Consider the following 12,604-nt stretch of genomic DNA (forward strand, 5'->3'; position numbering starts at 1 on the left):
ACAAACATTCTATACATGTTATTCCTGGAATTTTGGATTTTTCCAAGTCCGTTTAGTAGCGGTTTATGGACTTGTCCTTTAGGAAACCGTCCAACCCCTTTTTAAACTCTGCTAAGCTAACCGCCTTCACCACTTTCTCCGGCAACGAATTCCAGAGTTTAATTACACGTTGGGTGAAGAAAAATTTTCTCCGATTTGTTTTAAATTTACTACACTGTAGTTTCATTGCATGCCCCCTATGAAACTACAGGCGGCACCAATTCGGGGACCTCACCACAGGCAAAGGGCCAGATGCCACTGCAGCAGATGGTATGGAAGGCGCAAGCACCCCCGACACCGAAGCAGACTGGCACAGCAATTCTTCCAGAAGCTCTGGAAGCAGGGCCCTGAGGCGCTCGTCGAGAGCCGCCATCGGACAAGGCTGCGGGGTCGGTAAAGGAGCCGGTGGCAGAATCTGTCGAGGCTCAGGAGCAGGTACCGGGCTGCCAGAAGACCGATGCATCGGCACCTCCTGAAAAGAGGGGGAGCGATCCTCTCGGTGCCAACACTTCTCGGGTGCCGATTCCCTCGACGCCCCAGAGCTCCCGGCACCGTGTGTTGAAGGAGAATGATGACAGTGCTTCTTCGCCTTCGCTTGATGCCCTTCATCGAGACTCGGTACCGATGAGGAGGACGTAGAATCCTCACGCCTCCTCAGGGCCGGCTCTGACGAAGGTCGGTCCCGGGGGACCTGCATAACAGGAAGCCTCGAGGCAGGTGGAGACCCACTCGATGCCTCACTGCTCCCAGCACGAATAGGTCTTTCAGCAGCCATTACCTCTGCTCACGACGTCGATTCTTCCCTCAAAGTCGATGTTGACACCGCCAACCTCGGTACTGATGTCAATGTCGAAGGACCGGACCAAGCCCCAAAAAGCTTTTCTCATTGGGCTTCCCAAGACGCTTGGGTACGTTTCTTCATATGAAGACAAAGACTACAAGCGGCTGGGCTATGGTCGGGCCCAAGGCACTGGATACACCAGACGTGGGTATCGGTACCTGAGATGGTCTGGTTGCACCGAGTACAACGTTTGAAGCCGCTGGGTGTCTTCGATGACATGGAAGGAAAAATGGCTTTGGCGAAATTAAAAGACGCGATTGTACCTGTTAGAAGAAAAAAGGGCACAAAAAGAAGGGAACAACCCAACCGCGCAAAAAGGGGCAAAAATAAAGAAACTACAGAAAGTGTTTTGTTTTTTTAAACTGTAGAATTGTGAAAAAGGAAAGAAAATACGGCAAAAAGCCACAAAACAAACGGAGACTCTTTCCCGGACCTGTGAGGAGCGCAGAAAAAACTCTACCATACCTCAACGCGGAGAAAAGAAAACTGAGGAACATGTTTGCGCAATGGGCGGGAAATCGGTCCGCGCATGCACGCCAGAAGACTCTGGCAAAACTTTTTTTATATTTTGCTTGCAAAATGCCGATTCCTGGGCCGACGCGGACATCGACCCACATGTGACAACAAGCAGCCTGCTTGTCCTCAGAGAATTATGTTTATTCTCTTTAAAAATATTGAACAGTAGAACAAAATAGTGCAATTGGCAAACAATAACAGGTAACTGAAATAAGGATCAATCATAACACTAACTAAACACTTTCATACTTCCTAGAAAGTACCTGGGGAGACCAGGACATATATCTGTTCACAGAGCTTCAGCAAAAAAGATCTCTCTCTCTCCTTCTCCCAGGCTGAAACTGAAGCAACAGCCAGCATCTGCTGGGTAATTTCAAAACTCCAAGCCAATCAGAGCCCAGAACAGTCAAGCTTCAAATAAAAACTGGTTACATCCCTGCAAGGCACTTCCTATCTGTGTGCCAACTAAAAGAAAGAGAAGTCAGTCCTCTGTAACAGATTTAAGCATAAACATGCACTATCTGCTAGTCAAACAGGAGAAATACACTTCAGACATATTTAAGACAGGAAAGTATCCAGTACATTTTTAGGCTTAAAACACACTGTTTCTTCACAAGCATATTATGAAAATTGGGAGAAAAAAAAACATTCACACTAATTGTAATGTTGCTAATTTAATTGAATTCCATAGTGTATATCCTGGTTATCTACATAAATACCATCCTGGGGCCCTTCTGATCTTCCTCAGGATAAAAAGGTCCAGCAGGCAGAGGACTGGGAAGGACAGAAATGGACAAAGCACTATTGACATGGGGTTGGAATTGGAAGCATGCATTTTTAACCCATTAGTGCCCAATGTTCCCATAATAATGGCTTATTATGGGAACATTGGGCACTAATGGGTTAACCTCCATAATCCTATCTTGCACTACCTATTCTACTACAAAATATACCAGTGCCCCAAATTAGCAGACTAGTCAATACTCTCCTATATCAATGGGCTTTCTGTCTTAACTAGGACAGACATATATTCAGCATATGCTCAGGTGTGTATATGATGGCGTCTTTAAGCCTCATCATCATCTTTGTCCTCCTTCTCTTCCAGTTCTCCCAGATTCAGCCCCTCATCCTCTCCTGACAGTCCATAGAACATGATGTAGTGGGAATTGCTATATACTGGCTGCTTATTAGGGTTGGACTGGACTTGCTCCAGTTTCAGGGAGGCGAATGGGTTGATGCCATGTGCTGTGATATTTGTCTCCAGCTCCATCAGGATTTGCAGAGAGTATCTCAGCTCCTGCTCACTATCAACAACAGAAGAAAACAGAGAAAAGGGGTTTTTCAGCTGCTGTTTATTACCAAGAGCAGATGGGACAGCAGAACCTGCAACAGAAGTGAGGATCTTACTTGTACATTGTGAAGAGTGAGGGAATTTTGTAGTCGCGCAATAGCAGAAGGGTGGGAAACCAGCCTTCAGTCAGACCCTGGGAGGCATGGAATCCTGCACAGGAGAGAGAAAAGTGATTTCAAGTCAGCTCACATATAGGCAATCTCTACCGTTGCAATGCAAAACCATGCCTGATATCACAGAATACTTGACTGCATGACACTGATACTGCTTTTGGCAGTTGATAATGGAAACAGTTTGCTACCATCTGGTTCAACACCCAGTTGCTGCGGTGATGTTACAATACTGAATGTTCTTTGAACACCCTGTGCAAACAGTTGTTAAAGAAATAAAGAACACAGTTTCTTCAACAAATATACAAAGGGCATAGATTTCTATGCAATTCCTTGAAATGGAGAACCTCCACTGTGAGGAATAATTATCACAGCATGTCCTGATGTGATATGGACACCCCCCATCTCTCATAATCTCTCCAAGGAAAAGCTGAAGGTAATTATCAATTCTCAGCAGAAGCTGAAAACACCAGTGCCACCCCCTCCCATGGCAAGATCCTAATTTTACAGCCCTTGCTACATTTAGGGTTAAGATCTGCTTGAGTGTTTTGCTTTATGTTGGTCAGAATTTAGAAGTTATTGGTTCCTGTTAAATGCACCAGAAAACAATACAACGGCATATTTATTGTATCTCTCCCTCATGCTATAAACCACCATCTGGGGTCACATTAAATGCATCCATTTTACAGACCAGTCCATGACCTCATAAGTAAAGGAAGAAGGCTGTAGAGATGGCAGCCATTTTCTTGGTTTTCCAGTTAATTTAGATTGTAGGTACAATGTCTTGATTTCCAGTTAATTTAACAAGAATTACGAGAGAGGTTGGTGAGAAAATGGTCCTGTTATAGTAAAGAACATTGTCAGCTTTGAATCCTTCTAGTGAGGTTTGTGGTGCTTCAACATTCACTGGAAACCAGAAAGACAAGGTCTCCAGTCAACTGCCCTTAAAATCTGTTTCAAAGCTCATTAAAAGAAATCAGAAACATATTTATAGTCACAGCTTAAATCCCTTAATCTTGTCTTGGTTTTGAACAATAGAACAAGTGCCTGACTATGATTAGCATTCCCAGTGGGGAAGTTGACCTGACAGTGACAGGAATGTGTTCGAGCTGCCCTCATCCATGTTTTGGAAATTGGAATGAATGTTTAGAGCCAGATCCTTAATATTAATATTATTTCTGAGTTGTGTGTCACTGCACTCCTCTTTCCATTGGCAAAAAAAGTGCTACATCGACCTCTCCTGGCTTGTGACATGTTAAAAACAGTGGGCTGTTGAGCAGCATGGAAGCATCACAGGCAGCTTGTCTAATTTGGATGAAGAGGAAGATAGTGAGGTATAGTATATATTTGTACTTCTCAGTGTTCAGGGGCTTAATGGACATCTGATCATCTAATTTTCAGGATAAGTGGAGGGGCATAATCGAACTGGGCACCCAAGTTTTCCTGAGGACGTCCCCGTGAAGGGGCGGGGAAACCCGTATTATCGAAACAAGATGGGTGTCCATCTTTTGTTTCGACAATACAGTCGGGGACGCCCAAATCTCCACATGTAGGTCGACCTTAGAGATGGTCGTCCTTAGAGATGGTCGTCCCCAGTTTTCGTCGATAATGCAAATCGAGGACGCCCATCTCAGAAATGACCAAATGCAAGCCCTTTGGTCATGGGAGGAGCCAGCATTCGTAGTGCACTTGTCTCCCTGACATGCCAGGACACCAACCGGGCACGCTAGGGGGCACTGCAGTGGACTTCAGAAATTGCTCCCAGGTGCAAAGCTCCCTTACCTTGGGTGCTGAGCCCCCCAAAACCCACTCCCCACAACTGTACAACACTACCATAGCCCTAAGGGGTGAAGGGGGGGCACCTACATGTGGGTACAGTGGATTTGTGGTGTGTTTTGAAGGGCTCACATTTACCACCACAAGTGTAACAGGTAGGGGGGGGATGGGCCTGGGTCCGCCTGCCTGAAGTGCACTGCACCCACTAAAACTGCTCCAGGGACCTGCATACTGCTGTCAGGGAGCTGGATATGAAATTTGAGGCTGGCAGAAAATATTTTTAAAGATTGTTTTTAGGGTGGGAGGGGGTTAGTGACCACTGGGGGAGTAAGGGGAGGTAATCTCCGATTCCCTCCGGTGGTCATCTGGTCAGTTCGGGCACATTTTTGAGGCTTTGTCACCCAAAAAATGGACAAAGTAAAGTTGGCCAAGTGCTCGTCAGGGACGCCCTTCTTTTTTCCATTATCAGCCGAGGATGCCCATGTGTTAAGCACACCCCAGTCCCGCCTTTGCTGTGCTTCCAACACGCCCCCATGAACTTTGGTCTTCCCCGCAACGGAAAGCAGTTGAGGACGCCCAAAATCAGCTTTTGATTATGCCGATTTGGGCGACCCTGAGAGAAGGACACCCATCTCCCGATTTGTGTCGAAAGATGGGCGCACTTCTCTTTCGTAAATAAGCAGTGTACCAGAATGTCACTTGCCTTGAGCTATAATTGAAACAAGTGTGAGCCAAATCCAAATAAATAAATATTGCTTGGCAGTGGCGTGCAATGACATTTACAACAGGGGATTCAGTAAATGTGCCAAAGAACAAGGGGGGCCCCAACAGCACCAACAGAGCACCTCCCACCATCTGAAAAACAAAAAGACTCAGCAGCCCCAACACCATACCTCCCACTTCAGCAAAAACCACAAAGAGGCTTGGTGGCCCACAACATAACAGTTCCCAACTCCTGTGGAGATAATGGGACTTAGTGACCCCAACAAAACATCACCTGTATCACTTTCCAATCCTCATTTCTGATGTAAACTGAACCCAACAGCTGTTTCTTCTCTCTTATCTCTTGCACTTTTCTTCTTTCTTCTTTTCCATCCCTTTACTCGCATTTCACTGCTCCTTATCCTGCTGTCAACTTCCCTCCTCTATTTTCCACCGTCATTCCTACTAACCTTCCTGTTTCCTTTCCCCCTTCTCTTCCTATCCTGCCACCACCTAATTCCTCTCTATCCTTATCCCTTTAATCTTCCCTCCTTGTGCCTTTAACTTCCCTCATTCTGCCCACCACCTCTCCATCTTCTCCCTTTACCCCATACCCCCTCTTTCTTTTCATTCTGCCCCAACCCAAGCCCCATCACTTTTCCCCTCTTGACACCATAAACTCTTCCATCTGCATCCCCTTTTGACCCCATAACTTCTCTCTTATCACTCCAAGATCTAACCCCATCTTACACTCTTTTTGCCCCACTGCCTCCCTTCTCTGTTTCTGCTCTTCCCCCTATTCTTCCTTCTGTCTCCCTTACACCTGACCGGGCCAAAAAAAGGGTATTGGACCTTGTAGGTCCCTTCTCCTTCTACCACCACGACAATGACCAACTTCTTTCTTTCCCTCCCCACTCCCCCTTCAATGACCTGTGGAGATGTTGCAGCTGTGAGAGCAGGGATGGAGGACATGGGCGAGGCGTAAAGCTGTAAAGGAAATGCTTCCTCCTGCTGCGTTTTGAGGACTGGGTTGCCTAGGGTTGTTAATTTTTTGAAAAACAAAAACCCACCACCTGCCACACCCAAACTCTGCCCCATGCCCCCCCTACTTCATGCCCTGCACCTCAAATATAACTGCAGCTACGGCAGCAATACAGGACTCAACACCTGACGGCCACATTGAGGGCTGGGGGTGAGGACAGTACAAGACTTGGATAGTGTTACCAGTTGACCATATCATCAGAGCAGGCTAAGTTAGTCCTAGGTGTTCACAGTATCAGTAGTTTAATTGAAATATTGTACAGTGTACTAACACCATACCAACTGGCTACATGAGGAATTCATGAAGGAACTGGATCCAGCTCTAATGAGTTCACTGCACTACTTAACCTATGTACATACAGGGAGAAAACAGTCCCGTGGAATCATTTCTAATAATAGCAAGATAGGAAATGAGAAAAGTGTAAAGTCTTGATAGGGATAAGCAGGAAAAGCATGGACTTGAAAATGCTGGGGTAGATATTTTATGTAAACTGCTTTGATTGGTAGGCCCTGAAAGGTGATAAATCAAGAAGCAATAAAAACACTTATTTAACTGGTTAAATAGTGCTGAGCAGGTTGGGAGCAGATAGTTAGTGGCACTTAACCAGAGAGTACTGCTGAATACTAGCTCTGATCACACTGGCACTCTCCGGTTAAACCGGGGTGGTCTCAGTGAAAAGTCGGGACAAACTTGGAACTTATTCTGGGCTCCGCCAATATTCAATGCCAGTGCCTGGATAACTAACCAGGCAAACATGACCGCGTCCAAAGTAGGCCCATCTATGCCCAGTTAGTTTCTGGGAATGGGCACTGAATATCAGTTGGACCGGGATAACTTCTGACAGCCACCAAAGTCCTGGATATTCCGCCCTGGTACCTGGATGTAAATAGGAACAACAAACATAGTTTGAAACGTCTATATGCAAATGCCAGGAGCCTAAGAAATAAGATGGGAGAGTTAGAATATATTGCATTAAATGAAAAATTAGATATAATAGGCATCTCTCAGACCTGGTGGAAGGAGGATAACCAGTGGGGCACTGTCATACCGGGGTACAAATTATATCGTAGTGATAGGGTGGATCGAATTGGTGGAAGGGTAGCATTGTATATTAACGAGAATCTTGAATCAAATAGACTGAAAATTCTGCAGTAAAAAATGTTTTAGGTATATTAAAAGCAGAAAGCCGGCAAAAGAATCGGTTGGACCGCTAGATGACCGAGGAGTAAAAGGGGCAATCAGGGAAGACAAAGCCATAGCAGAGAGATTAAATGAATTCTTTGCTTCGGTCTTCACCGAGGAAGATTTGGGAGTGATACCGGTGCTGGAAATGGTATTCGAAATGGTATTCGAAGCTGACGATGTAACATGATGTCAGTTCAATTGTCAGAATTAAATATGCAGCAGAATTATTGAAATATGTAGAATTGTGCTGAATCAGGTACAAATATAAAAATACAGTTTTAAAGGAATGCAGCAGAGAAACTGGTCTGGCTTTATGGTCTGGCTTTCATCTCCCCCCCCCCCTTCCTCCCCCTAACAAAAGACTACTGATCAAAACCATTGTGGGTGTAAATATCAACACAGCAAAGGATCAAAGATGGATAGCAGAAAACCAGACCTAGGAGTTACTACAATAAACTATCTGCTAGGATGCTTTGTGATCAAAGAGGGATAGCAGAAACCCAGACCTAGGAGCTACTACAATAAACTCTCTGCTAGGATGCTTGCAATAAACCAACAGGAAGCCATAAAAACTTTTTGCCTGCTTGCTGGCTACAGACAAAGGACCCAGCACACATGTGCAGAAGATAAGGACTTATCATGTTACAACTACACACCAACCAATGAAACCAGGACCATAATGCTTTGCAAATACCCAGAGTCCAGTACAAACCAGGAAGCAAATGATCCAGGGCATGCACTCATTTCTCCATGCAAACTAAGAATATAAAAGGAAGAAGTGTTCCACACAACGCAGATTCTTCTCTTCAACTGCGACTCAGATCCATCTCTGCAGAAGCTGTGAGGATGTCCAGCCTCCTGCTATACCTCTGCCACCTGGCTCATCACTCAGCTGAATAATAGAACTTTTCCAAAAGACTTTTTCTCTCTCAGCTGCCATAACATGGACTTGTAAGTAACTTGTGATTTAAGTCTGTTGTGTTGTTTCCTAAGCACAAATTCTTCTGTTCTAAGATCCCTAAGTTAGCTCTTGCTTGTAGCATAACTAATTTTGTATTATAAATAAAACTTTTGAAGTTAAACGTATGGTCGTTTGTTATGTCCTGAGCACATGTGTTTTTAAAACTTGTTATGCAGATTAAAGCAAGATCGCCTTAAAACTCAGTGCTGTACTTGGAGCAATTTCCCCCTGTTCTTAACATCATATTAGAACTGTGACATTTTTGTAACATTTTAATGGATATTAAGAACTGCTCATAATATTTCATGTAACAACGAGTCAGAGAAACTTAATGAATTCTCTGTAAACCTGGAGGATGTAATGGGGCAGTTCTACAAACTGAAGAGTAGCAAATCTCCTGGACCGGAGATTACTGATAGAACTGAAAAATGAACTTGCAGAGCTATTGTTAGAAATATGTAATTTATCCTTAAAATCGAGTGTGGTACCGGAAGACTGGAGGGTGGCCAATGTAACGCAGATTCCAGAGGTGCCAGGCAAAATGGTAGAGACTATTATTAAGAATAAAATTACAGAGCATATTCAAAAGCATGGATTAATGAGACAAAGTCAACATGGATTTAGTGAAGGGAAATCTTGCCTCACCCATCTACTACATTTCTTTGAAGGGGTGAGCAAACATGTGGATAAAGGTGAGCCGGTTGATATTGTGTATCTGGATTTTCAGAAGGCGTTTGACAAAGTACCTCATGAAAGACTCCAGAGGAAATTGGAGAGTCATGGGATAGGAGGTAGTGTTCTATTGTGGATTAAAAACTGGTTAAAAGATAGAAAACAGAGAGTAGAGTTAAATGGTCATTATTCTCAATGGAGAAGGGTAGTTAGTGGGGTTCCCCAGGGGTCTGTGCTGGGACTGCTGCTTTTTAACATATTTATAAATGACCTAGAGATGGGAGTAACTAGTGAGGTAATTAAATTTGCTGATGACACAAAGTTATTCAAAGTCGTTACATCGTGGGAGGATTGTGAAAAATTACAAGAGGACCTTACGAGACTGGGAGACTGGGCATCTAAATGGCAGATGACGTTTAATGTGAGCAAGTGTAAAGTGATGCATGTGGGAAAGAGGAACCCAAATTATAGGTATGTCATGCAAGGTTCCACGTTAGGAGTCACGGACCAAGAAAGGAATCTAGGTGTCGTCGTTGATGATACGTTGAAACCTTCTGCTCAGTGTGCTGCTACGGCTAAGAAAGCAAATAGAATGTTAGGTATTATTAGGAAAGGAATGGAAAACAAAAATGAGGATGTTATAATGCCTTTGTATCGCTCCATGGTGCGACCGCACCTCGAATATTGTGTTCAATTCTGGTCGCCGCATCTCAAAAAAGATATAGTGGAATTAGAAAAGGTGCAGAGAAGGGCGACGAAAATTATAAAGGGAATGGAACGACTTCCCTATGAGGAAAGGCTAAAGCGGCTAGGGCTCTTCAGCTTGGAGAAAAGGCGACTGAGGGGAGATATGATAGAGGTCTATAAAATAATGAGTGGAGTTGAATGGGTAGATGTGAAGCGTCTGTTCACGCTTTCCAAAAATACTAGGACTAGGGGGCATGTGATGAAGCTACAATATAGTAAATTTAAAATTAATCGGAGAAAATGTTTCTTCACTCAACGTGTAATTAAACTCTGGAATTCGTTGCCAGAGAATGTGGTAAAGGCGGTTAGCTTAGCGGAGTTTTAAAATGTTTGGACGGCATCCTAAAGGAAAAGTCCATATACCGTTATTAAATGGACTTGGGGAAAATCCACTATTTCTGGGATAAGCAGTATAAAATGTTTTGTACTTTTTTGGGATCTTGCCAGGTATTTGTGATCTGGCTTGGCCACTGTTGGAAACAGGATGCTGGGCTTGATGGAACTTTGGTCTTTCCCAGTATGGCAATACTTATGTACTTATGATTAGGCCCAATATCCATAAGCCAGTAATGCAATACTTTAATTTAAACTGTTGCCTCCAACAGCAAATGCCACTTTTAACTCTCTTCAAATGGCTTGCAGTATACTCTTGGCAAAGAATCCTGTTTTGTTTCAAGCTGCATCAGGGGATTTCTCACTATGTTGTCCACACCATGACTTCCAAAGTGGAGTTTCAAATTGCCCATTTGCTTAGGTAAATGGCTTTTTGTACTTGCTCAGTGGTGTGCTAGAGCGGGCTCTCACGGGCTCGCGAGAGCCGTTTGTTAAGTTTTTAAGAATTTTGGGAGCCGGTTGTTAAAGTAGGCCTCCCCATGGTTACTTTAACAACTGACTCCCAAAATGTGGGCTTGGGTCCCCTCCTGAATTCTCTTTTACTTTGCTGGCAGTGAGGCTGGCCCCACCAGCCAAGTAAATAGACTGCTGCTGCTCCCTGCTCCATGTTTCTGACTCTGATCATCAGGCTGGGACTTTTCATGCAAGTGCAAGAAGGTTCCATCATGTTGCTCAGAGCCAGAAACAAGCAGCAGAGAATGGTGGCAGTCCATTTATTGGCTGGTGGGGCTCGGCAAAGGTATACCTAGCGTGCCCGCACAAGGGAGAAGAGAAAGAGGCATGTATTCCCACACCCCACCCCACCCCCAAAATTTCAAGGCCGGCTAAGCCAAGAGAGAGAGCCCTTTGTTAAAAATTTACCAGCACACCCCTGCTTGCCCTCTTGTGGGGGGGGGGGGGGGGAGCAACTCAGTATAGTGTGCCAAAAGATAGGCACCAAAAAGTGAGCTAAATGCTGAACACTAAGTACTTTTCTATAATGGTATCTGGGCATCCAGATGTGGTTAAAGAATACAGCATAAGTTGGCTTATATGTGCTGACATTTAGCTGTGAGCATGTGTAGTCTATGTCTGGCGTAAATGTACATGCCTAAATATTGCCACTTACATGCATAACATAGTATTCTTCAAGCAATGCGCATAAGTTTGGGATCCATTCACAGCCTACCCATTCCCTGCCCTCATGCATTCCCCCTTGCAGTTATGAATTATGAGTGGCCAAGTGGTTAGAGCACTGGTCTTAACATCCAGAGGTGGCCAGTTTAATTCCCACTGCTGCTGCTTGTGGTCTTGGGCAAGCCACTTAAACCTTCGTTACCTCAGGTACAAAATTAGACTGTGAGCCCTCCAGGGACAGAGAAATACCCAGTATACCTGAATGTAACTCACCTTGAGTTACTGCTGAAAAAGATGTGAGCAAAATCCAAATAAATTATGGGGGGAATTCATGAAGCAGCCTTAGGGCCTTAGCATATGCTAAGAAGCCCTTTTAGCATGCATTAATTCTCTTAACGCACGTTAAGGCCCTATCGCTGCTTGAAGTACTTCCCACTATATAAACTAGGCTCTACCTTTATACAATAGCACCTAACTGCCCAACTTAGTCACCATGTGGTGCATAACTGCATCCATCACACCTAATTATGTGTCAAATTGGTAAGCAATTTTTCATGACAGATTATAGAATGAGGGGGTTGAAGATCTACAACCAGAAAAGCAGGAGCCAAATTTTAAAATACAATAAAGGTCAACGTAGGTCAATATTTAAACGTTCATGTCCAATGATGCCTCTATAGAAGTTTGTCCTGTGATGGGTGGTATTCAGTGATCATGATTGCTTGGTTTAATTATCCAATTCTCCTGAGGTGGGGGATGGGGGGTGTCTAAGGACCTGAAAGTTAATTGAAGGTGCTTCGGCTGATAACCTTGCTCTAGCTCTGTATCTCCTCGATTCCCGTGCACACAAACTTTCTTTTACTAAAATTATTTATTTTAGCCATCCTAATCAACAAATCTTACCCTGAAAGGAATTCAGCATATTTAATATAGAGGTAAATATTCAGCTGGCCACCAAACACATAGTTTTATGGATACTTATTCTATAAATAACTTTAAGCTGATTTTCAGCCAGGCTGTGCATTTAGCTCTGAATGTTGAAAATGCCAGCATAACTTTATACAAATATCATAAAGATATTTCTGCCAATTCTGCATTCAGAATTGAATGTATACATTATACAAATAGAGATTGTATTTCTCTGACATGTATA

At 43.9% G+C, this 12,604-nt stretch overlaps 1 protein-coding gene across 1 annotated transcript in view; it reads right to left on the reverse strand.

The window, feature by feature from the left end:
- Nucleotides 1-2,010: 2,010 nt before the first annotated feature.
- MSS51 (MSS51 mitochondrial translational activator) overlaps nt 2,011-12,604 on the reverse strand; it is a 100,077-nt gene continuing 89,483 nt past the window's right edge. Inside the window, exons 6-7 of the mRNA XM_030212645.1 lie at nt 2,804-2,897; nt 2,011-2,700 (exon numbers count right to left, since the gene is read on the reverse strand). Coding sequence (XP_030068505.1) covers nt 2,463-2,700; nt 2,804-2,897 — 332 coding nt within the window. The 3' untranslated portion in view covers nt 2,011-2,462. The remainder of the gene's footprint in view (nt 2,701-2,803; nt 2,898-12,604) is intronic.

The sequence above is a fragment of the Microcaecilia unicolor genome, chromosome 8, assembly GCF_901765095.1.
Source record: "Microcaecilia unicolor chromosome 8, aMicUni1.1, whole genome shotgun sequence".
Taxonomy (NCBI): Eukaryota; Metazoa; Chordata; class Amphibia; order Gymnophiona; family Siphonopidae; genus Microcaecilia; species Microcaecilia unicolor.